Here is a 27,011-nt window from a genome sequence, read left to right as displayed (position 1 = left end):
ATGCCTGTAGTCTCAGCTACTCAGGAGGCTGAAGCAGGAGAATCGCTGGAACCCGGGAAGCAGAGGTTGCAGTGAGCCGAGATCATGCCATTTCACTCCAGCTTGGGCGACAGAGCGAGACTCTGTCTCAAAAAAAAAAAAAAAAGAAGAAAAAAGAAAGTTGTAATTGTTATTTTAAAATTAGAATAAGCAGAATTTAAAACAAAAACATTTAATAGACATAAAGTAGGACATTTGATAGAGATAAAATGGATAATAAAAAAGATAATAAAAAGGATGGCATGACAATTATAAACATATATACACCAAGAAATAATCAGCAAAATACATAAAGTCAAAACCGAGAAAAATGAAGAAAAAATAGAGAATTCAACGATAATAATTTAAGACATACATATCTTTTAATAATCATTTAAAAAGCAGTAAGAAGATCAGCAAGAAAATGAAGCACTTGAAAAGAAAAGGTAAAAATAACTAGACTAGCAGACATGCTTAGTATGCCCCCAAGAAGCAACTGCAGATTATATATTCTCCTTAAATGCATGTGGAATCTTCTGTAGCAGAGAATATACTCAATGCCATAAAAATAAAAAATGCAATTTAAATATTTAACAAATGCAATGTGTGTTCTCTAACCATAGTGAAAGAAAATTGGAAACATGATAGCTATAAATCTGTACAGATATGTAGACATTTCTCCTTGAAGGTGAAAAGAAAATTATCCTAAATAAAGTGTTTGTAAAAGTACACCCTCAGGTAAAGCAGGCTTGCTACTTTGTCAGATGTATCCATGCTTAGTCCAGCCTTAGAGAATTTTTGCTTTGCTCTATTTCTTAATAGGCTCCATGCCGAACTCAGTAATTATAGCCAAGGAACAGTAGCAAAGTTAGAAAGACCACCTTTTGAACTAAATTACGACTTCCTGAAATTTATCTTGAAATCCTTTTGTTAAAAAAAAAAGTCTGTCTGTAAAGGAAATCTCTATTTGTAAGGTGTCTGCAATATATTAAAAATATTTGGTCGAACGTTGTGGCTCATGCCTGTAATCCCAGCACTTTAGGAGGCCGAGGAGGGTGGATCACTTGAGCTCAGGAGTTTGAGACAAGCCTGGCCAACATGGTGAAACCCCATCCCTACTAAAAATACAAAAAAATAAAAAAATTAGCCAGGCATGGTGGCAGGCGCCTGTAATCCCAGCTACTTTGGAGGCCGAAGCAATAGAATTGCTTGAACCCAGGAGATGGAGGTTGCAGTGAGCCAAGATCAGGCCATTGTACTCCAGCCTGGGTGACAGAAAAAAAAAAATAGTATTGTTTTAAATTTACACAAGTCATACATTTAATATGCTTTTCTGACCATCTTCTCTTAACTAAACTTTTACTTACACTATATTTTCCTTGGTCGAAAAAATAATACAACATTTTAGCCTAAATTGTTAGCTCTGTGCTTTAGAAATATGTTTCTTGTTTCACCTAAGTTGTCCCATTAGAAACGCAAGCTTGTTGCCTAGATAAAAATTGCTTAGAGCAATGAAACAGGTAACTGGAAGTTTGATAGGCTAAATGGGAAAAATGAAAAGTATTTAAAAGCCAACAGATGAAAATTGTTTAGAAAAGCTATAAGATCTGCTTCTATATGTTTGTCCTTATGTCTATACGTGTTATGTGTATGTGACCATACTTGGTAAATAAAGGTAGTTTTTAAATTGTTGGTTAAATAGAAATGGCTTTGTAGGCCCAGTGCAGTGGCTCACACCTGTAATCTCAGCACTTTGGGAGGCCAAATCACTTGAGGTCAGGAGTTTGAGACAGACCTAGCCAACATGGTGAAACCCCATCTCTACTAAAAATAAAAAAATTAGCTGGGTGTGGTGGTGGGTGCCTGTAGTCCCAGTGACTTGGGAGGCTGAGGCAGAGAATCACTTGAACCTGGGAGGCAGAGGTTGCAGTGAGCCAAGATCACACCACTGCACTCCAGCCTGGGCAATAACGTGAGACTCCATCTCGAGGAAAAAAAAAGGCTTCATAATAATCATTTAAATATAATTCAATACTTGAGCAAATTTTTGGTTTTGAGCCTGTGGACGCAGGTGTCAGGATGGGTGGCCGTGTTGAGGCCTGGCAACAAATTCTCAGTGCCTACACTGGCAGCTACCAGACAGAATCAAGCCCAATATGGCCCCTTCTTCTCTGTTGCAGCTTTGCCTCCTCGCTTTTCTGTAAGAGGATGGAGGCCGGGTGCGGTGGCTCAAGCCTGTAATCCCAGCACTTTGGGAGGCCGAGGCGGGAGGATCACGAGGTCAGGAGATCGAGACCATCCTGGCTAACACGGTGAAACCCCGTCTCTACTAAAAATACAAAAAAATTAGCCAGGCGTGGTGGCCGGCGCCTGTAGTCCCAGCTATTCGGGAGGCTGAGTCACGAAAATGGCATAAACCCGGGAGGCGGAACTTGCAGTGAGCCGAGATCACGCCACTGCAAAAAAAGAAGATGGATTTTTCTTCTGCCCTGTGCTCCACACCTGGTACATAAATTCACGACTTACTCAAAACCTGACTTTTATACCTATCTTGGGTGCCGCATGCTTACTTAAGAGCCAAGATGACTGGGAAATACAATGAGAATAATGCCTGTTTCATAGTTTCAAAATCCTTTTCTATAATTTAAAATATTAAAATCATATTACGGTAATTCAATAATCATCATAACATTTCTGAGTCATTTGTGTGTTAAAATACTAAAATATTGGCCGGGTGCAGTGGCTCATGCCTGTAATCCCAGCACTTTGGGAGGCCGAGGCAGGCAGATCACAAGATCAGGAGTTTGAGACCAGCCTGGCCACATGGTGAAACCCCATCTCTACTAAAAATACAAAAAAGTTAAAAAGGTAAAAACAACTAGACCTAGCAGACATGCTTAGTATGCCCCCAAGAAGCAACTGCAGATTATATATGTTACACCGTCTCAAAAAAACTAACAAACAAACAAACAAAACACACAATCCTGAGAAGAAAACTGAAACTTCGGGTACATTTCTGCTACATGGTGGGCCAGTTAAACGTTTGTACAGATATTTTACTGTAATTTTTAATGCATGTTTTCTGGTATTATAAAAGCTTTCTTATGCAAGAAGGCTGATGTTATAACAGTAGCTTAAAGGATATTAGGAAACATGTTTTCTTCATGGGACATTTCTGAAAAAGTCTCCAATGATAAGGATACTTATTTCATTAGAATAGTTGTAAAACGGTTAAATAAGGTATTATAGATCCACTAGTATTGAGCAAAGCTAAGTAAATTGATTGGATTGCTTTTGTAGTTGCAGATTGATGACAATCAGATCCACTTAGAGTGGAAAAAATGTGTTGACCCTTATAAAATAGTCATTGGAAGTCCTATGCACCTAATAATAGAACCTCATGCATATTCTGCTACCGAAGTCTAATTATCACTAAATTCAGCAAGGCTTTAGGGCATTATGGCCAAGCATATTTTCACCAGGTAAAGAAAGCTAATAGTCTACTGACTGAGGATAGTAAAACCCTTTATACTCTAGAACCCAGAGATTGAGTCTGGTTGCCATCTGCCCTGCAGCAAGACTTGAGGACCTTGAACCTTGATTTCATAATCTTATAACTCAGAAGGGGCCCTCCAATCTCTTGCAATTGTATACCCATTGGAGATTTTAAGGTAAAGTTAACCAGGGAAGATTCTCCTCAAAAGAAGATGGCAAGCTTGATGTAAATAGCTGTTTACACAAGATCAAAAATCAAGACATCTCTGCTATCATGACACTCTTAGTTCACAGATTTTTTTTATGGCTCTGTAAATAACAAAAATAAAAAAGGGGTCTCTCGTGTGCACTTATGGGGTATACTTTTATATGTAGAGAATTTTGCACCAAACCTTATATATGAACAAACTTATGCCTTGATAGGTAAAAGATGAAGGGCCAATGTAGGTGAGAAATTTTAATGGGACATTTGTTGCCTCATAATACCAGAAACAGAATATTGGTCCACTGCTCTTAACCTACTTCATAAGTTAAAGAGAACTTATTCAGAATTGGTTAGGGAGCATTGCCAGGAAGCCATTACTCCTCTGAATGGGCATAATTTTTAGGTCTTTTTTCCCATGGTTTAGAGTGAATGAGGCAATGGTTAGAAATTTATCCCCTATAATTGGGTCTATAGCAGATTTTACTGTAAAGGCTATGGTTACACGATAGACTTTAAACTTTCTTATTAAAGTTGTGCTAAATGATGAATTTCTCTAGATTACTTACTGGATAAACAGAGAAGTATCTGTGCAGTTGCTAATACTTGTATTTGCACTAGAGAAATACATTGGATATTACAGAGATTCAGTTACAGGAGATTAATGAACAGGATGCTTGGTTGAAATGAATAGATCATTTATCTAGCAATTTATTTGATTTATTTAATTGTAGTTGGTTTGTTCATGGGGACCCTGGCTAAAAAGCGTACTTCAATCTCTTGGTGTTACCCTCCTGATGTCAAAATAGTAGTCTCCCTACTGCACTGTATTCTCTCAAAAGTTATAAATGTTTGCATGCAGTCATCTCCAGAATGTCAAATGGTTTCTCATTAACTGGAATGACAAAAACTCAAAGACATATGTGACCATGAGGACACCATGACCTATGAATAACATAATAGATAAGGACAAAAACCCAAAACAATGGAAACTAAGTGGCACGAAGGCCCTGAGTTTTGGTCAAAATCTGACCCACATGAGAACTTAACCAAATGGAGGGAATTTTTAAAACAAAATTATCGGAGGCCACTATTCCTGACTGAGCTTGTGCACTAGGCCCAAACAGACCAGACCAAACCAAAATGGAGTCACTCATGCTAAATGTCACATAAACTGAAAATTTAAGGAAAGAGGTAGATCCCTAAGATCTATAGGCCAGGTTTTGTTTTTCATGTGTAAACAGTAGATTTCAACACAAGGAGGTCCTCTTACTGTAAGCCTTAAAAAAAATAACCTGACGGCTTTATTTCCACTTTACGAAACCCACAGTTCTGTTACTTCACAGTGGGATTTGAAACTAAATAAGTACATTTTTAATGGTGACAGACTGATATCAGTGTCTAAAGTTTTGGTCTACATCTGAAAATTGAGAAGGTAACCAAAAGGGAGAAATTGTTAAATTAATTATAGCCTAAACCTGCCCCCTTTCCTGTATAAGTTTGGTCAATAGGTGTTTTTCAAGATAGTAAACTGAAACCTAACTAGATATGTAAGTAGACTGTAACACATTCTTGTACCAACCACTGTGTTTTTGCCAATAAAAAAGTTAACTGTTCAAACAATGTTCAAATAAGGCAAATCCCAAGCTGTAATCAATCCGGCTGTTTCAGTACCTCACTTTCATTTTCTGTGTGTCACTTTGCTTTTTTTGTCCATAAATCTTTTTCCACCAGGTGGCTATGCTGAAGTCTCTCTGAGCCTACTCTGGATCCACAGGCTACCTGATTTGCAAATTATTTTTTGCTCAATTAAACTCTGATAAATTTAATATCTCTAAAGTTGGTTGTTTTTAAGTTTTCAAATTTTTTACAATAAAAAATAATGTGTTGGGCTTTGATTTTCTAAACTCATCCCTCAGCGATTTTCCCAGATTATTCTATGTTCTTTCAAAATGCTTCTGCAATTTCTTTTTTTAAAAAAATTTTCGAGATAGGGTCTCACTGTATCACCCAGACTAGAGTGCAGTGGTGTAACCAATTATGGCTGACTGCAGCCTTGACCTTCCGTGCTCAAGCAATCCTCCTGCTCCAGCTCCCCGAGTAGCTGGGACTACAGGCATGCACCATTATGCCATTATGCCTGGCTAATTTTTTTAACTTTTTTCATGAAGACAGGATCTTACTATGTTGCCCAGGCTGCACTTGAACTCCTGAGCTCAAGTGATTCTCCCATCTCAGCCTCCCAAACTGCCAAAATTACAGACGTGAGCCACCGTGTGCATCTGCAGTTCTTGAGAATATTAGCAATAATTAAACAGTACTATATGGGCATAAATTTGAAAGGAATCTGGCATCTATTCTAGAAGTGTCACTCGCCAGGATTTCAAGGGTCTAAGGCAGTTACTTTGGTAGTGTTATTTATGGAGGTGCATGGGCTTTGGGGTCAGACAGAGTTGATCCTGAATCTCAGCCCAGCCACTTAGTAGATGTGGGTCTTTGGACAAGTTTCCTGATGTACAAGAGTTCTATAAACCACATATGCAAAAAAAGGTAGAATGATACTGATTGCAAAAATGGTAGCAATTTTTTATCCCTTCTATATCCACGCCCATTGCCAGGGATTTTTACAGCTGTTCCCATTGAGATCCAGAATCTGTTTTCCGAAACCTAGATCTGGCTGGCCTTGTTTGCTCAAGGCAGTAAAAACATGTGACCATGATAGCGTGCCAGTTTGGGGCTTAGCAGTCTTGAATGCTTCTGTTTATCTTTCACAATGCTGCCATCTCCGTGAAAAAAAGCCCATGCTAGGCAGCTGGAGGATGACATACCATGGGGAGGAGAAGCAAGGTGTCCCTGTTGACAGCTCCAGAAGCGCACATCCAGAAGCACAGCTGCCTAGTTAACAAGCAGCTGATAACACATGTCTGAAGGAGCTCAGCTGAGATCAGAAGAATTGCTCCACTGAGCCCAGCTTAAATGACTGACCATCTCACTTGTGAGCTAAGAAGCCTTAGCTGGGTTGGGCGCAGTGGCTCACGCCTGTAATCCCAGCACTTTGGGAGGCCGGGGTGGGCGGATTACCTGAGGTCAGCAGTTTGAGACCAGCCTGACCAACAAGGAGAAACCCCATCTCTACTAAAAATACAAAATTAGCCAGGCGTGGTGGCGCATACCTGTAATCTCAGCTACTCGGGAGGCTGAGGCAGGAGAATCACTTGAACCCAGGAGGCGGAGGTTGCGGTGAGCTGAGATCGTGCCATTGCACTCTAGTTTGGGCAACAAGAGCGAAACTCTGTATTTAAAAAAAAAAAAAAGCCTTGGTTAGTTTGTTATGCTGCAATACCTAACTAATACGTGCACACAGTGCAGATAGGATGCCAGGATTTAATGACAGGTTGATTACTGGTTGTTATAGTTACCTTCCAACAGTTGGCACCCTAAAAGTGCTGATTTTTTTTTCTGCTCTAAAGTTGGATGTTTTGTAAGATAATATTGAGTAATGCAGAAAAATATGTAGGCATGTTTGCATGTGATTGGTACTTGTACTCACATAATCCCCACACCACAGGAGAAAACAGATAAACACACTCTGGCCACTAGGGCCAGGCCAAATAGCAAAATAAGTTTACCTTTAATCTGTTTTCTCTATACCTAAACACTGGAAGTGATGACTGTGGAGAGATCTGAAGACATAGAGTTTAATCTCCTGTGGCCCCATCATCTTTTGGTTACTGTCTGATCTCTGGAAGAAAGGTGGGCAACAGGTGGCCAGCAGTGGTGTACCTGTGGTTATTTTATTCTTGCTGCCCTCTGCTCTTTCTATGGTGACTATCTTGTTCCACCCTCAAAACTGTAGAAAGATGTTGGTAAAGAGAGGCTGTCCCCTCACTTCTGGCAGAAAAGGGGTGTTCAGACCCTTCACCCTCCTGATGTCAGGGCTGCATTTCAATGTGGCAGCTATTGGCCATGTGTAGCTACTGGCTGCCTGGAATGTGGCTGGTCTGAATTGCAATGTGCTAGAAAGGTAAAATAGAGTTAATTTCAAAGATTCAGTTCCAAATAAATATATATACTTTATTAATAATTACATATCGCTCACATATTAGAATAAGGTTTTAGATATATTGGGTTAAATTGTTACAATCAATTCCACCTGTTTCTTGTTTCTTTTTAAAGTTTGGCTGCTAAAAAATGTACAATTCACGTGTCGCCCACATTTTATTTCAGAGGATTGCCTTCTTTTTAAAATTTCAGGCTGCCTGCTTAAAAAAACAGAAGTTGGCCGGGCTCTGTGGCTCACACCTGTAATCCCAGCACTTTGGGAGGCCGAGGCGGGCGGATCACAAGATCAAGAGATCAAGACCATCCTGGCCAACATGGTGAAACCCCGTCTCTACTAAAAATACAAAAATTAGCTGGGTGTGGTGGCGTGCGCCTGTAGTCCCAGTTCCTCGGGAGGCTGAGACAGGAGAATCGCTTGAACCTGGGAGGCGGAGGTTGCAGCGAGTTGAGCTCGTGCCACTGCACTCCAGCCTGGCGACAGAGCTAGACTCTGTCTCAAAAAACAAAAACCAAAAACAAAACAAAACAACAAAACCAGAAGCCAGGAAGTTCATAAAATCTGAAAATTTCGAATAATTGGTATTATATTCTTTGCATTTGTGAATAGACATATAATATACTATTTATAAACGCATATGGCCTTATTCACAAGGTTAAATGCAAATACTGTCTGGGGTGGGCCTGACTCAGCTCAGGGAGGAAGCCCCGTCTGAAAAGGCTGCAGCTTAGGCTGTCACTCTTCCTTCAGTCCAGCGTCTGATCACATCTCCCGTCACTCAGGGCCTGAAGGGGCGGGGCCTTAAACGTTATCCAATCAGGAACGCTGGGCTGGGAACCATCCAATCAGGCACGCAACTGGAGCGGACAGCACAGCTTCCGGGATTTGGCGGGGCCTTTGTCTCTCGCTGCGGCCGGCGCTCCACGTCTAGTCTTCACTGCTCTGCGTCCTGTGCTGATAAAGGCTCGCCGCTGTGACCCTGTTACCTGCAAGAACTTGGAGGTTCACAGCTAAGACGCCAGGACCCCCTGGAAGCCTAGAAATGGTGAGCCTGCTGGGTCCCACATCCCGAGAGAGGTGGAGGGTCTGGCTGGAACCGATTGGAAGTGGCTGTGGCGGGCCTCGGGCCTTCCCGCAGTCGGCTCCGAGATCCGCGGCCCGAGTTCTTCTTGGCGCAGCTCGGCCCTCAGTCTCCTTCAGCCATAAGATGGCGGCTGGGCTGACAGCCGGGACCCCGGGCGTCCTGTCTCCTCCCTGCGCAGTGACTGTGCTTTGGCCTGGAGCCCTCCCTGGGCAGCTCTGCACCCGCAGCGTCGCATCTCTCGCCGAGTGTGCAGGGACGACGGGAGAATAGTCAAGAGAAGAATCCTGACTCGGGGTGCGGGGTTTATGAATGGGAAGAGCTTTGGTCCGTGTGGTTCTCAGGTCCTCTTTTTTCCTATTAAAAATTTATGGGAGTCAAGGTAAAAATATTGAAGAATTTAATCAAAGAGCGGTTCAGGAATTTTAGAGCACCCAGCTATGGTTTGCAGTTTGTGGTCCGTGGGAGGGGCTTGAAGGAAACACTTTTATAAGATGCATAATGAAAAAAAACAAGTTTAATAATTGGTTAGGTACAGTTACGTCGTTTTTTAATTTGTATGATTAAGGTAGAAATTTCCTGGTCATGTAATCAGAGATTGTCAGTTTATAGTTGGTTAAGCCTGAATTTTGTTCCCTCGGTGTTATTTACCCTCCCCTCCCCCCGCCAAAAATGCATTTGAATTATATTTTTTTTAAAGTAGGAACCCAGGGACTAGAGCCACCTCAATCTAATTGCCTGCCACTTAATTATTTTCACATCCACAGGGGACTGATTTTCCCCTGCAGTTTTCACATGTGTCCCAAGCAGGGTCTCAAGTCTACCCCCCATCCCCCATTCCTCCAGCTTAATTCTCGCTTGCAGTAAAATAATAAATTTCCAGTTCCTTCTGACATTCCCAAATGCCAACTTACCCTCCCTAATTCGCATTAGCAACTGTGTTTCCTTTAGTGTACATTTTCGATGCCATATTTTAATTAATCATTTTTGGCAGAGCATTGGATGGCACGTTTTAAAATATTTGTTTCCTGTTTGTAAATATTTCCTATGAGAAGAAAGCAAAGAATAATCCCCTAACATTGTATTGTAAATCTCTGTGCCTCTTTTCTTTTTATCTTCCTTAGGCACAGAGATCTTATCAGAATGTTTTTGGGTCATGGTTGCTTTCCCTTTGGAAACTTTATGGGGTGATGTGTTCTCAGCCACCCTTCAGTTCTTTTTCTGGTCCTGGGTTTTAGTACTGTCTGGGGCAAGATACCTACCATGGCAATGTCGCTAGAGTGTCTAGTAAATATCAGCTCCTGGGTCATTTTCTCTCGTAGAATAACCTGAAGTATGGAATGTAGCTTCTCAAGGGAGCAGGTGGATGCCCTGGGGCTGAGAAGCATCTCCTGGGCTACTCTTCCTTTGAAAAGCTTACCCCTTGAGATATTAAGATTGTCTTCACTCAACCCAGCTTTCATTTCTTGGAGAAACATTGCTGGTCAGCCAATCAGATGCTGGTATTGGGAGGAAAACACCAAAATTATTTCTGTCCCCAGGATTCTCTAAGATTTGTGGGAAAAAAAAAAGTATTCCAAAAGATACAACAAAACCTGACCTGGAGATCGAGACCATCCTGGCCAATATGGTGAAAGCCGGTTTCTACTAAAATACAAAAAATTAGCCAGGCATGGTGGTGCATGCCTGTAATCCCAGCTACTCGGGAGGCTGAGGCAGGGGAATCGCTTGAACCCAGGAGAGGGAGATTCCAGTGAGCCAAGATCATGCCACTGCACTCCAGCCTCGAGACTCCGTCTCAAACAAACAAACAAAAACAACCTGATCCCAGTGAGATGGTACAAGAACTTGCAAAGTAAAATACACCTGGGGTATAGTGTCTTCTGAGAGGGTGGTTATTGAGTCTCCCTCTATTGCCCAGGCTGGAGTGCAGTGGCGTGGTCTCGGCTCACTGCAACCTCTGCCTTCTGGGTTCAAGAGATTCTGCTGCTTCAGCCTCCCGAGTAGCTGGAATTACAGGCACACACAACCACACCCGACTAGTGTTTTGTATTTTAGTAGAGACTGGGTTTCACTCTGTTGCCCAGGCTGGTCTCAAACTCCTGAGCTCAGGCAGTCCACCTGCCTTGGCCTCCCAAAGTGCTAGGATTACAGGCGTGAGGCACCACGCCTGCTGACAAATCTGTTTTCTGATCAGCACTGCTACTTCCTGGGTTTGTCACCTTGAAAATATTTTTTTTTTACTTATTTTGACTTTCATTTTATTAGGGCTTGAAAGGTAAGACATATTTACAAAGGGCATAAAAGAGGTGAGTTTCAGGAAAAAATTAATATCTAATCACATATTCCATTTGCTAAAAATTCTTTTACCTTTTTCGTTTTTCCCAGAATGAGTTTAGGAATTTTCTCACTTGTTTTTGTTGTTTTTTGAGACAGACTCTTGCTCTGTCACCCAGGCTGGAGTGCAGTGGTGTGATCTCAGCTCACTGTGACCTCTGCCTCCCAGGTTCAAGCGATTCTGCTGCCTTAGCCTCCTGAGTAGCTGACATTACAGGTGCATGCCACCATGCCTGGGTAATTTTTGTATTTTTGGTAGAGACAGGATTTCACCATGTTGGTCAGGCTGGTCTTGAACTCCTGACCTTGTGATCTGCCCACCTTGGCTTCCCAAAATGCTGGGATTACAGGCGTGAGCCACCGCGCCTAGCCCACTTGTGTTTTTTATGGCTGGGTAATTACAAACATAATTCTAAGGCTTAGCTTTTAGAATGCTACCAAGGAAAAGAATAGGGATAATCTCTCTTCCATTTTGGCTGTAGAAAATGAATACATTTCCACAAGAAAATATGGTAGATAATTGGTGAGTTACATAGATTCACTTTGCAGAGTAAATTTGTTACAGTGAATATGTCTGTTCTATACCATGTTATCTTGATGTCTGAGTTTCACGCTAAATTTTACGAGATTAAACTTGGTACCTACTAAAAGTGTTCCCATATGACTACATGATTTTTAATGGAAATAATAAAATAATAAATCTGTTGTCTGAAGGTAATAGATACTTTTGCTTTTCTTATTGAGGTGTGAAATGTAAGCACCTTAAAATTTCCTTCCCTCGTATTTATACTGTGTTTGAGTAATTTTGCTGGATTTTTCAAACACTTAGTTTCAAAAACCAAGAGAATGACTCTAACATGGAAATTAAAGCTTCAGCCCAATGACTCCAAGCTATGGCTATTATTGAGCCTGCAAAAGGAGGTTATTAAAGGCCCAGTTAGGTTCTTTTTGGGGAGCCTCCCCTGAAGATGTCCCAGCCTGCTCACCCCAGCCATAGAAGAAGTCTTTATACTGAGAGAAGCTACAGAGCCCTGGAAAGCTGGGGACCCACAGGCAGATGGAGTTAACATTAAGATGGAAGGGGATTGGGAGGGTCTTACTGAAGATAAAGCTGTCATTGTTTTGAGGCAGTTTCTAGAGGCAGTTTGTTTTGAGGCAGTTACTTTTTATTTATTTATTTATTTATTTTAAGATGGAGTCTTGCTTTGTTGCCAGACTGGAATGCACTGGCGCGATCTAGACTCACTGCAACCTCCGCCTCCCGGGTTCAAGCGATTCTCCTGCCTCAGCCTCCTGAGTAGCTGGGACTACAGGCGCGTGCCACCACACCCAGCTAATTTTTATATTTTTAGTAGAGACGGGGTTTCACCATGTTGGTCAGGATGGTGTCCATCTCTTGACCTCATGATCCACCCACCTCGGCCTCCCAAAGTGTTGGGATTACAGGCGTGAGCCACTGCGCCCAGCCTGGCAGTTACTTTCTAAAATGAAACAAAGTTAGAATTATGTAAAAGCATTTGAATTCCAAAGGAGTATTGCAACAGGAGGAAGTACCAACTACAAGATCTTTAAGGATTGCAAAGTTTAGGCAGACAAGGGCTTTCTTTCATAGGAGCAAACAAGATTAGAAAGAAGGTAGGCGGGGAACTGCAAATGGAGGGAATCAAACTTTAGGCCTGGCATGGTGGCTCATGCCTGTAATTCCAGCACTTTGGGAGACTGAGGTGGGCGGATCTACTAAAAGTACAAAAATCAGCTGGGTGTGGTGGCGGGCGACTGTAATCCCAGTTACTCAGGAGGCTGAGGCAGGAGAATCCCTTGAACCTGGGAGATGGAGGTTGCAGTGAACTGAGCGTTACTGCACTCCAGCCTGGGCAACAGAGCCAGACTCTGTCTCAAAAAAAAAAAAAAAAAAATCAGATTTTAGATGAGAGAATGTTTTACCTTGAAGTCAGTATATTCTTAGAAGGGACATAAAGTGAGGTTGTATGTTGGCTCAGACTGAAGGTAGCTCAAAGCACAGGAGTTGGTGAGAAGGAGATAAGTAAAGTCTGATTAAGAAGTATTTTTGGCCGGGTGTGGTGGCTCACACCTGTAATCCCAGCACTTTGGGAGGCCGAGGCGGGCGGATCACGAGGTCAGAAGACCAAGACCATCCTGGCTAACATGGTGAAACTCCATCTCTACTAAAAATACAAAAAATTAGCCGGGCGTGGTGGCGGGCGCCTGTAGTCCCAGCTATTCGGGAGGCTGAGGCAGGAGAATGGTGTGAACCCGGGAGGCAGAGCTTGCGGTGAGCCGAGATCGTGCCACTGCACTCCAGCCTGGGCGACAGAGCAAGACTCCGTCTCAAAAAAAAAAGAAGTATTTTTCTTTTGACCACTGAAGCCAAATTCAGCTGATTTTTTTAATGAGAAAAATAAAATGTGCAGTCTTTATCTGACTATGTGATAGGTAAGAAAAGAGAGCACCATCTAAGGCATAATGGTAAGAGTGGTTCTTTCCATAAACTGTTCCTGGAGAACAGAAAGGATGGAGAATTTTGTTAATCACAGCTATTTACCAGGATTATCTATGTGCTTCATTTTTCCCTGCATCTTTTTTTTGTCCTATACATTTTTTCCATTTGACTTTTCCCGGGTTGTATCATGTATAATAAACTGGTCAACATAACTACAGTGTTTTGCTGAGTTCTGTGAGCAGCTCTATCAAATTATTGAACTGGAGGGAGGTTATGGGAGTCCCCAGTTTTTAAGCAGTAGCTAAGAAGAATAGATGGACCAATGAGGTTTTTGACTGACATCGGCAGTGAAGACAGTGTTGTGGGACTGAATCCTGAATCAGGGTCCGTGCAGACTCTGGATGGTGTCAGAATTCAAATGTTAGAAAATGAATTGGTGTTGGAGAATCGCTTGGTGTTCACCAATCTACAGATGTGGGGACAGAAGAAAGATATCACGGAGGCCTGGCCTGGAATGGAACTCTGGGTGTCTGGGAATGGGAGGCTCTGCTCTCCTCTACACAGGCTGTCACACTGCCCGTTGTCCTAGGATTCCAGGTGTCCTGCCATGGTGAGAGAGGACTGAAAACTTAGAGGAAAGAAGCTCTGATAACAGACATCCTTTCCCCACAGCTGCCACCACATGATTCCCACCCACTTACAAACATACTCACTAGACATTGATGTGCACACACTCCTCCCAGGACTAGGCACCACCCTCAGGAATTTCACCGCAGCATTTTTGAACCTGTTTCTTGCTCACAAAATTGTCTACAAGTCTCCTGGCATATCCCCACCTCCACACTGAATCTACAGCATCAGCCTGCTTTCTCCACCAACCTAGGGTTCTGCACCACCTGTTCATAATCTCATCTGCCTGCATGGACACAAATAAATGAGAGGACAGCCCCACGCCACTATCTGTAGCACAAACCAGTCTTTCCATCTACATTGCACTCTCCCCCACCCATGGATCTTTTCTGTTTTGTTTTTGGTTCGGGAGTACACATGCAGGATTGTTCTATAGGTAAAATTGTGTTGTGGGTGTTTGGTGTAGACTATTTTGTCTCTGAGGTACTAAGCATAGAACCAAATGGGTATTTTTTTCCTGATCCTCTTTGTCCTGCCACCCTCTACCCTCAACTAGGCCTCAGTGTCTGTTTTTCCTCTTATTGTCTCCATGTGTTGTTGTTATTTAGCTCTTATAAATGATAGCATGCATTTGGTTTTCTGTTTCTGCATTAGTTTTCTAAGGATAATGGTCTCCAGCTCCATCCATGTTGCTGCAAAGAAAATGATCTTGTTCTTGTTTTATAGCCACATAATATTCCACTATTTTTATGTACCATATTTTGTTTTTATTAAATCTTTATTTTATTTATTTCTGAAGACAAGGTCTCACTCTGTCGCCCAGGCTGGAGTGCAGTGGTGTGATCTTGGCTCACTGCAGCCTCAATCTCAATCTCCTGGGCTCAAGCAATCCTCCTACCTAAGCCCCCCAAGTAGCTGGGACTACAGCGTGCACGACCACGCCTGGCTAATTTTTCTTTTTGTATTTTTTGTACAGACAGAGTTTTGCCATGTTTCCCAGGCTGGTCGCCAACTCCTGAGCTCACGCAATCCACCTGCCTCACCCTGCCAAAGTGCTGGGATTACAGGCGTGAACCACTATGCTCAACCACAATGTATTTTCTTTATCTAGCCTACCATTGAGGGTATTTAGGTTAATTCCATGTCTTTGGTACTGTCACTAGTGCTGCAATGAAGATGCATGTGCATGGGTCTTTATGATAGAATAATTTGTATTCTTTGGGTATATACCTAATTAGGAGGTGGGTCAAATGGTAATTCTGTTTTTAGTTTTGTGAGGAATTGTCACACTGCTTTTCACAATGGTTGAACTAATTTACACTCCCACCAGCAGAGTATAAGCATTCTCTTTACCCTGCAACTTTGCCAGCACATCTATTATTTTTTTGACTTTTTTGGTAATTGCCATTCTTACTGGTGTGAGATGGTATCTCATTGTGGTGTTTTGTTGTTGTTGTTTGCATCTCTCTAATGATTAGTGATGAGCACTTTTTAAATATGCTTGTTAGCCACATGTATGCTTTCTCTTTTTTTTCTTTTCTTTTTGGAGACGGAGTCTCGCTCTGTTATCCAGGCTGGAGTGCAGTGGCACGATCTCGGCTCACTGCAACCTCCACCTCCTGGGTTCAAGCAATTCTCCCTCAGCCTCCCAAGTAGCTGGGATTACAGGCACGCCCCACCATGCCTGACTAATTTTTGTATTTTTTTTAGTAGAGACGGGGGTTTCACCATATTGGCCAGGCTGGTCTCGAACTCTTGACCTTGTGATCCACCCACCTCGGCCTCCCAGAGTGCTAGGATTACAGGTGTGAGGCACCACACCCACCTGCTTTCTCTTGAAAAGCGTGTGTTTATGTCCTTTGCCTACTTTTTAATAAGGTTTTTTTTTTTCTTGTAAACTTGCTTAAGTTCCTTATGGATTCTGGATATTAGACCTTTGTCAGAAGCATAGTTTGCAAATATTTTTCTTTATTCTCTAGGTTGTCTGTTTACTCTGTTGATAGTTTCTTGTGGGTTTTGTTTTTGTTTTCTGTGAAGATGCTCTTTAGTTTAATTTGGTCCCATTTATCGATTTTTGCTTTTGTGGCGATTGCTTTTGGTATCTTCATCATAATATCGTTGGCAGTTTCTATGTCTGGAATTGTATTTCCTAGGTTATCTTCCAGGGCATTTTATAATTTTAAGTTTTACATTTAAGTCCTTAATTTATCTTGTGTTTATTTTTGGATATAGTGTAAGCAGGGAGTCCAGTTTTAATCTTTTACATAGTGCTAGCTAGTTATTACAACACCATTTATTAAACAGGGAATCTCTTCTACATTTCTCTTGTCAGCTTTGTCAAAAATACGATGATTGTAGGTGTGCCACATTATTTCTGGGCTCTCTATTCTGTTGCATTGGTCTCTGAGCCTGTTTTTGTACTGGTATCATGTTGCTGTGGTAGTGCTCAGAGTAGAGAGCTATTGCTTTAAAATGCAAATAGCCAGAAAGAGAGCACTATATTCAACTATTTCTATAGGAGAGTGAGAGCCTACCTTCAGCAGGCACCTGGTTTCAAATTGCAAAACTACCTCCTATCACGAAGATGTGAAAAGTTTATTTTGTCATTGAATATAGCCAATTAGCTTACACGGATGGCCTCCCCAGTTGCCAGGTGAATTTAGGATGAACTGTGTATAACATGGTACTGTAAATTCTTCTACTTATGGACTAATTATTGTGACCGTCTTTCTGTCTTTGCAGTCTCTTAAGCAGATTGTGATGCGTGTCACATTCTGGTTTAATTGTGTAATAAAACAGTTTTCTTTCTGTTTTATCATTGTGGAGTTACTCTGGGGCTGGAGAAAACTTTCCTTTTAATTATATTTTCCAAACACTGTTTAAACTTACCACACATGATATAAACATATAAGGTGCCAACCAAGCTTTAATCTAGATGGGCCTTTTTGTCTCAGGCTTCCAGTCAACTCACGATCGTGCTGCAAAATGCATGCTGTCCCCTGAATATGCAGGCAGAATCGTGCCTCTGCCTATTTGGTATCTAGTCCTGTATAATCACATCTAGAGAGGCTAGACCCAATTTCTAAATACTTCACAGAACAGCAATTAACCATTTTACCTCTTTCAATGACTCTTGTATCTTTAGACCTGAAACTGATTCAGAGACTGTGGGGCCCGTTAGAGTAACACGCATGCATTGAGTAGACATGTAGGCATGAGAATCTCCACTTTCCCCTTCCTTCTCTTTTTAAAATGCCCACAAATGTGCAGGTAACACTTACTGCTATTCTTCCCATCCAGGACCTAAACTAGCGGCTCCACATTCTGAATCTGGGTCTTGCAGTAAACCTTTTATCTGAGAAATGCAAATCCTTTTAGTTATAAGGCTCAAAGAGACATTAAAACGAGACCACAATTGTGTCTTTCTCTCTCCTTTGAGCTATGTATTTATCTCTTGAAACTGCTTGCTATTGCCACGAGTAGCTATAAATTAAACTAATAATGCTACACTGAACACTATAACCCACACCCTATACAGCTTAGAAATGTATGTCAATCAGTAATCAAGGTTGTTTTTAGTAAATAAGTAAGATTTCCTGACAATTTTGTATCAGCCCACTCTCTATCTCTTTTTGCCTTTAAAAATCCACTTGTAGCTGCTGCTAGATTCCAGGCAACTTGAATCTTTGCTCCCAGTTTACAATCTTCAAGCTTGGCCCAAGTGAACTGTCTACTTACATTTGTGGTTCCTCAGCTTTTTCCTATTAAGGAGGAAATTAAGGACATATTATTTAGAATGTGCCAGAGCAGCCTTTATGAGGGGATCTCTCCTTTGGTTGTACTTTTGCTGTAACACCCAAGAATGCAGAGCCAGGTTGACCCCATCTAGAATCTTCACATGTCTGGCCTGGGATTTGCAAGACAGGAGCAGACTTTGGATTGAAAATGTACAGAAAACCAAGAGGAGGCCTTCTCTGCATTGTGAGATGTCAACATAGACATCTTAAAGCTACCTCCTTTGAGAGTGTGGCTATTTGAGCTTTTCAGATCTTGTTCAGTGACCTGTTACTGTTACGTGAGAGGTGCCAGGTATAAATAGAATCTGATGGCAGAATCTGTAAATGTAAACAAAGCATCTTAGGAGTGAGAGATCAAGGCCACAAAGTATCCAGAGCCATGACTACAACTATACCTACCTGTAAAAAATGTGATACTGGAGTAGAGTATTCTTGTCCTTTCTCTTACCCAAAGACTACCTGATCAGGACAGGTGATCCAGGTTCTGGAGCTCCACCAGGGCAGTTCTGTTTTCTATTTAGAATCAGCCTAAGTCTCTACTGCCTGGCTTACCACTGGGCCATCAGCCCAGGATCACTGAGAACCCTCTCACAATCACCTAGGCATCTTTGAAACATTTGAGGATGTCCAGAGTAAAACTGTGTTAGGCTGACAAGAGTGGTTCATTCTGCTTTTGTCTCAGTGTAAGAGAAATGAGTCACGCCAAAAAATGGGGGCTTCATTTGGGCCACTTCTTTATATTGTTGTGACTTCTGAGGTCATCATTTGAATGGATGTTTATGGACAGAAGAGTTGTTATTATTATTTCTGTTTCTTTTACCTTGTTAAGAATACATATTTATCTTCTAATACAATTATACTAGAAAGCCCTAAGAGATTTGTTTAAATTGCTTATTAGTATATGTTATAAAATTGACAGGGCAGTGGCTAAAAAAGATTAAAATTACACAAACTGTGGGATTTAAGTTTCTCTTAGGTAAGCTTAGGAAAAACAGAACGGAAATACCCCCGTGGCATAGAGAGCAGAATTCTACATAGTGTCCTCTCCCTGCCCCATTTCTGTTCAGATTCACCCTTTTTGGAGGCCTTATTGAAGTCTGGCTTCACCTTGGAGTCTAGCCTTACAGAACTGATTGAAAGAGAAGTGTTTTGGGTGATGAATTCGGCTGCCTTTCTAGAGCTGTTGCTCAGAATTTCTTGAAATCTAAAAGCAGATAAATGGGAAAAATAAAGTAATATTTTAGGGCCTTAATTTCTTAATTTTGTATTAAAATCAGTGCATGCAGAAACATGCCATTTAGCAACTTATTCCTTATTCTATTCCTGAAGACCCAGTAGTTGCTCCACAAGCCACAAACAAGTAAATATAAACACAATAAAAATTCCTCCAAACTACGTTAAACTCTTTTCTTTATTCCTCTCATCTGTCTATATGTAGCTTTTATTCTGTACATTTTTCAAAAAAAAAAAAATGACAAAAATGCTGGGCCCTTTTTCTAAATTCTGGCAATTATTAAACAAAACCAACTCCCAGGGTGTTACGAGGATTAAATCAGGTAATGTTTTATTCCTAGCAGTACTCTGTAACATACTCTTGAGGACATAGTACCTGTTTAATAAACATTGCATTAGTGCATGCGTAAATGTTGTTTTCCAAATGCAGACTTATTTGGACATTGCTGGCCTCTGTTTCCTCTGTAAACTTTAAAGAGCCAACAAAGAATATACTTTAGGATGAAGATTGGTTGTCTTTATTTGTACCAGAAGTATTTGTATTGTGACAAGAGTGCTGAGTGTAAGGGATTCTGTGATGTGCCTGCTTTGTCTAACTAGTGCTAATAATGAGCGCAGGGGGAGCAACATCAGCATCTATAGAGGACTTGTTTAAAATACCCTTTCATGGACCATTTTCAAACCTGCAGAATCACATTACATAGAGTGGGGCCAAAATCACCAAGTGATTTATAAGCTTATCAGTGCTTGAGAGATAATAATTAGCTAAGCGTTTATCAGCCCAGGCTTCTAATTAAGATTACATAGCCAGTTTGCAGAAATCTCTATTTGTGCCCTCCCCACAGGTTCTGTTCTATTGTTCTGGAAACATCCATATTGCTTTAAGGGCCTCATGTGACTCTAAGGTGAGGCCAGAATCAAGTATGAGGGATTCAAGATACATTCGTGAGTGTTAAGTTCTATCTTCGCACTAAAGGGTGGTCACAAGGCCTGTTTTCTTTGGGTTTGGTAGGGACAGGGCAGAGTGCCCCATATTTCCATTACTTTAGCAAAAATTGTTGGTGTCTGTGGTAGCAGAGGGCACCTGAGGACGGGAAAGGAGAAACTTATATCATTGTCTCCATAGAGCAGCTTATTTTTCCTGAATCTCTTCTGTTATAGAGGACAGAAATGGGTGGACTTTTTCTGCAGGTCTTGGACCTTCTGCCTGTGGGTGTGGTGGTAGCAGATAAACAGGTGGTGCCGACACCTTTAAAGGCATATTCTTAAGATTCAGGTGTAATTTCTCCAGAGAATCATCTGAGAAAGAATCCCAGAGCAGGAAGAGAAAGAGGAAAAAATGGCTATTTTTCCGCTAAAAGTGTCTCAGATCAAGAGTTGTGTCCATTGTGCCTCCTGGAATGCCATGTGTTTAGTACTTATAAACCTTCTCTACTTGTGCTTTTCCTCCCTAATGAGTTTGTTTTAACTACTGTAAAAAAATTTTCATTATAGTCAAGTGTCTGAAAAATTTTTATTTATTTATTTTTGAGAAGGAATCTCACTCTGTCACCCAGGCTGGAGTGCAGCAGCATGATCTTGGCTCACTGCAACCTCTGCCTCCCGGGTTCAAGCAATTCTCCTGCCTCAGCCTCCTAACTAGCTGGGATTACAGGCGCGTGCCACCATGACCGGCTAATTTTTGTATTTTTGGTAGAGATGGGGTTTCACCGTGTTGGCCAGGCTGGTCTCGAACTCCTGACCTTGTGATCTGCCTGTCTTGGCCTCCCAAAAGTGCTGGGATTACAGGCATGAGCCACCACACCCAGGCAAATATTTCTTCCTATATACTGGAGCCTTCTCTACATCATGGCTTCTTATATGCCATGTAGAATTCTCACCATGAATTTATGATCTTAAAAATGTTCCCTTTGTGACTATTGAATATGGGAGGATGAATATACTCAAGATTCCTATTGGGGAAAAGCTGGGGTCCTTAGTCAAGGAGAACATGTAATATTGAGGTTTCATCTGTCTTCTCCATTAGCTCTATGCAGAACAGGATTAAGAAAATGCTTTTTGAAACAGGATGGCATTTACTACCCAGAAAGTTCTGAAGAAAATTATTAGGAGATATATGTTGTCTAGGGTGCTAAAGAAAGACTATTTAAAATTACTATTAAAAATTGCAGAACATGGGAGATATCTATCTCAAACTTTGCATAAAATGGATGTTTCTTTATGGTTAAATTCAGGCTATAATTTACTTTTTGGGGAAGTAATATCCCAGCAGTGATGCTGTGTCCTTCTGTTCATCAGCACATTATAAAAATTTGTCCTAGTTCAGTTGATATTAATGATTCACTTGGTTAAAGAGCTCTCTGACAGATTTTTTCACTATAGTTAGTAATTTTTCTCTCGATTATTAAGTATCTGTTTTCTTTCTTTTTTTTTTTTTTTGAGACGGAGTTTCACTCTTGTTCCCCAGGCTAGAGTGCAATGGCGCAATCTCGGCTCACTGCAACCTCCGCCTCCTGGGTTCAAGCAATTCTCCTGCCTCAGCCTCCTGAGTAGCTGGGATTACAGGCGCGCGCCACCATGCCCGGCTAATTTTTTGTATTTTTAGTAGAAATGGGGTTTCACCATGTTAGCCAGGCTGGTCTCTGAACTCCTGACCTCAGGTGATCCGCCCACCGCAGCCTCCCAAACTGCTGGGATTATAGGTATAAGCCACTGGGCCCAGCCAGTTATTAAGTATCTTTATGCAGCTGATGTGCATAAACCATTACAGTTAATCTGGCAGCTGCCCTTCTTTATTAGGTTTTCTTTGCATATATCTGTCTTTGGAAAATGAAGGCTCTCGTCTTTGTTTATGGGTCAGAAAAACTGGGAAAACCCACACTCCTCCCACTTACTGGATGCTTGACAAAATAATCTTCTTGGGCAAAAATCATTGGCATTATTGGTGATCTTCTTAGAAATTAAGAAACTCAGACTTTATTCCAGATGTTCTGAAAAAATATATGCATAACAAGATCTTCAGTTTATCATACACATTAAAATTTGAGAGGTCACTTCTAACTCCATGTCTTTTCCATCTGAAACATATACACTCAAAAATGTACGTTTGTGTTCATGCCCTTAATTTTATACTTTATCATCCAGAAAAGTATCGTGTATACACTGGTGTTATGGATCTTATGTCATTCTCTTTTCTCAGAGTTAGAGAATACATTAGAAAATATTTCTGTATTGAAAATTATTTTATTGGATCATTTCAGTCACTCCTGTAAGTCAGAACTTGTTCTCTTTACTCTTTCATTTCACCTTAAGTCAAATAAAAAATTCTGCCCATGGCCACTTAGTAAACATATGTGTGTTTGTGTGTGTGTGTGTTTTTCAGGGACCACTGACATTTAGGGATGTGAAAATAGAATTCTCTCTAGAGGAATGGCAATGCCTGGACACTGCGCAGCGGAATTTATATAGAGATGTGATGTTAGAGAACTACAGAAACCTGGTCTTCCTTGGTGAGGATAACTTCAATACACAATGCTCTAAAAGTTTCATTTCTCCTCTTTGTAAAATGTTTTTTGGTAATTTATACTTTGCATAAATGAGTTTCAGATCCCAGTTTTCAAGAAAACAGAGATTTGTCAGTATAGAAAAGAACTTCTTCAAGATGTTTCATTTTGACCTGAACTCTCCACATTCCTGAGCTGATCTATATCCTTTACTCTAAATTAGTGGTAATTCCAGAAATTTATTGGCATAAAATATTGTTGCTACCACCAATTTTTCATTTAGTAGTACTGGGCAGTATTAAATAAAATTAAAGATCTACAAATGTAGGCTGGGCGTGGTGGCTCATGCCTGTAATCCCAGCACTTTGGGAGGCTGAGGTGGGTGGATTACCTGAGGTCAGGAGTTCGAGAGCAGCCTGGCCAACATGGTGAAACCCTGTCTCTACTAAAAATAAAAAAATTAGCCAGGCGTGTTGGTGGGCGCCTGTAATCCAACTACTCAGGAGGCTGAGGCAGGAGAATCGCTTGAACCCGGGAGGCAGAGATTGCAGTGAGCTGAGATCGTGCCATTGCACTCCAGCCTGGGTGACAGAGTGAGGCTCTGTCTTTAAAAAAAAAAATCTACAAATTTAAAATATTTAGATATTTGTCATAAATTAGTATTTGGGGATTAATTTACTAGATTAATCTATTGCATCCTCTTTACTGAGCATATTACTATGTTGGTAATTGGAGAATATGAGCAAGATTTATGTTATTTATTTTTAATAAAACAGGTATTGCTGTCTCTAAGCCAGACCTGATCACCTGGCTGGAGCAAGGAAAAGAGCCCTGGAATCTGAAGAGACATGAGATGGTAGACAAAACCCCAGGTAGGTGACAGTTAATACAACAGACAACACAAATGAGAGGTCCAAAAGTCAAGGAGAAGGCCAGTCATTTTTTGTGAGTCAGAGTTTTGACCTTGTTGTCCAGGCTGGAGTGCAAGGGTGTGATCTTGGCTTACTGCAACCTCTGCCTCCCAGGTTCAAGCGATTCTCCTGCTTCAGCCTCCTGAGTAGCTGGGATTACAGGCACCCACCACCATGCCTGGCTAATTTTGTATTTTTAGTAGAGACGGGGTGTCTCCATGTTGGTCAGGCTAGTCTCGAACTCTCGACTTCAGGTGATCCGCCCGCCTCAGCCTTCCAAAAGTGCTGGGATTACAAGCGTGAGCCACTGCGCCTGGCCTCGGTCTTTAAAATGTAATTTGGGAAGCTGTTTCCAAAAAAAATAGTTTCTGGGAAGCCTGAAACTTTTATTTTGCTCTCACATAGGGGCATCTTCTGTCTAATGCTTTTAAATTTTCTAAGGTGATCTTCTTCAAGTTTACAGTGAGAGCCTTTTCATGGGAGTAAGAGACTGCACAATCTGACTACTTTTCCATTGCTTTTGAGGACACACAAATAACTGCATAATTTTGAGAAACTCTGTTAAACTACTTTTCTTTTTGTTTTTTTGAGATGGAGTCTCGCTCTGTCACCAGGCTGGAGTGCAGTGGCGCGAGCTTGGCTCATAGCAACCTCTGCCTCCTGGGTTCGAGCAATTCTCCTGCCTCAGCCTCCCGAGTAGCTGGGACTATAGGCATGCACCACCACGTCCAGCTAATTTTTGTATTTTTAGTAGAGATGGGGTTTCTCCACGTTGGCCAGGATGGTCTTGATCTCTTGACCTCGTGATCCACCCGCCTCGACCTCCCAAAGTGCTGGGATTACAGGTGTGAGCTACTGTGCCTAGCCCAGAAATTTATTATTAATATTACTATTATTTTTCTGAGACGGAGTCTTACTCTGTTGCCCAGGCTGGAGATCAGTGGCGCAGTCTCAGCTCACTGCAAGCTCCGCCTCCTGAGTTCACATCATTCTCCTGCCTCAGCCTCCCAAGTAGCTGGGACTACAGGTGCAAACCACCATCCCTGGCTAATTTTTTGTATTTTTAGTAGAGATGGGGTTTCACCATGTTAGCCAGGATGGAGAAATGTATTATTTTAATGGTATTACAAATAAGATTGTTTTTTCCTCTTTTATATCATGTAGCTTATTTTAAGTGTATGGAACCATAACTTGTATGTTAATTTCATATTGTGCTGATTTATTATTAGTTTAGACATGTTTAAATGTTTATGATTTTCTCTGTATAAGATTATGTGATCTACAAACAGCAACTTTTTACCTATCTGTCTTCAATTTCAATGGCTTTTTAAATTTTTTAAATTCTTTTGCCACATAATTCCAGTGCTATGTTAAAATGGAAGCATTGACATTGGCACAATATAGTTTTGCATTGGTGTCTGTAAATTTGAAGGAGCAAACAGCTCTTCAAGTTTTTATAAACTGGTTTTAGAAGGTAAAGATCTTTTGTTGGGTTCCCAGGGTGATGGGATACCCTCTGGATTTGTAGTAGAGAGGGGTGTAGCTTGGTCACAAGGCTGCTGGGTCTACATTAGGGTCCACCTTTACTGGCTTATTACAAGGGGCTTGGGTATTTATAATTTCCATTTTATTTTTAGACAGACTGAATATCCTCCAGGACTTTGCTCTGTAGGGCAGACACTAGGGCAGGTTTCTGTAGTCGGGTCTGCATATAATGGACCTTGTATCAGGATGTGGATGAGTATGGCTTTCACTGAGTACCAGAGTGGATTTCCCCAGGCCACTGTGTAGGTTTCTGTGTAGATATAACTGGCCATAAACTGTGGCTCAGAGAGTTGGAACTGAGTCATTAAACTGCTTCAGAGACCACAGTAAAGGCCAAGGTCTGCAAGCCGGCCTGCCTGCATGGCTATAAATGGTTGTCTTCCTCCAGGCCGCTGGAAGGGCAGGACCTTTTCCAGACTGTGGCTGGGAGAAGTTTGGGATGGTTGCAGAGTAAGTTCAGAATTCTCAGTGGGACCAAGTTTGGTGGGCCATTTTCTGGTCTGTAGCCAAGAACAGGAGTCCTTTAGTTTGCCGCCTGAATGAGGGCCTGCCTTCTAAAAACAACACTCCTCAATCTTGGGTTTAGCATTTCACAACTCCCTCCCTGGATCTCAAAGCTCTCTTAAAGGCGCTTATTTTTGAGATGGGGTCTTGCTTCATAACCCATTCTGGTCTTGAAATCCTGGCCTGAAGCAATTCTCCAACCTCAATGTATGATAAAGCTTTCATTACAGGTGTGAGCCATGATGCCTGGCTCTCTCAAAAGGCCTTTTTATGAGGGATGGCTGACAAATTTTCTTGCTGTTGGAGGATAACAAAATAAGGCACCTTTTATTGTCCTATCTTCCTGATGTCACTCTTCCTATACATTTTTACTTTCTATTTTCTATTTCAAATTTGTTTGTAACTTTAGAATCAGACCTTTGGGACAATATGCTAGAATTTACATATTATGCCTGAAGTAAATTAGATAATTTACTCCATAATTACTAAAATAGTTACTTATAAATTTAAGTTTGCGGCAGGCAAAAAGGAGTAGTATTTTCACCCACTTTTTAGCCTATATCTAAGTAATAACATAATGTATCCCCCAAATATTTGTTTTATATATCAGAGGCACTAACCATATTCAGCAAAATAAAAATTTTTTCTTTATTTGGCAACGTAAGGCTATTCTTTGCTTCTATAGTTGGATTGCAGCAGTTTCATCTAGTGTAAGAATAGCATATATTTAAAACATAAAAATTATCCCAATTTTCAAAAATGCTTACTTATTAAGTTTTTTATTAGAATCTTCTATGTATGATTATACTGCATTTTCTCTGAAATTTTACTGCCATACAATGCATGCCAGTGATTCAAATACTTGCCTTCCATGAGTACACAGTTACACTCAAATATTGCAGTTATCTAGACAAATTCTTTTTAATGGTACATCAATATTGCAAACCAGGTTTTATGAGTAAACATTTCTTTTAATGTTTTACAGTTCCATATTAGTGTTTTTTGTTTAGTGTAGGTTTCTTATCAGTTTTTGTTTCTTGTTTTTATGGTTTTAGCAATTTGCACTTCTGTTTGTACACTTTAAGTGAATGTTGGGTTTAACTGGGAAATAAGTCAGCCATATGTCCATCATAGTCTGATTATATATGTGTGTGTTTTTATCTATAAATATGACTTTAATTTTGGTTATGGCATATCTTGTGTATATTCGTTCTTAGCTGATTTTCAATGGTTG

At 41.0% G+C, this 27,011-nt stretch overlaps 1 protein-coding gene across 5 annotated transcripts in view; it reads left to right on the top strand.

The window, feature by feature from the left end:
* The first annotated feature begins 7,181 nt into the window (after nt 1-7,181).
* Nucleotides 7,182-27,011, top strand: part of ZNF92 (zinc finger protein 92) — a 28,691-nt gene continuing 8,861 nt past the window's right edge. The window contains exons 1-3 of one of the 5 annotated variants that reach the window (XM_003318462.6): nt 7,182-8,820; nt 22,697-22,823; nt 23,594-23,689. In XM_003318462.6, the coding sequence (XP_003318510.1) occupies nt 8,818-8,820; nt 22,697-22,823; nt 23,594-23,689 (226 nt within the window). In that variant the 5' untranslated portion in view covers nt 7,182-8,817. Of the gene's footprint in view, nt 8,821-22,696; nt 22,824-22,920; nt 23,043-23,593; nt 23,690-27,011 lie in introns of those variants that run through there. The other 4 variants (XM_003318464.6, XM_003318465.6, XM_063814243.1 and 1 more) reach the window with 4 other exon arrangements.

The sequence above is a fragment of the Pan troglodytes genome, chromosome 6 (genome assembly GCF_028858775.2).
Source record: "Pan troglodytes isolate AG18354 chromosome 6, NHGRI_mPanTro3-v2.0_pri, whole genome shotgun sequence".
Taxonomy (NCBI): Eukaryota; Metazoa; Chordata; class Mammalia; order Primates; family Hominidae; genus Pan; species Pan troglodytes.
This window is presented reverse-complemented; position numbering and strand designations above follow the sequence as displayed.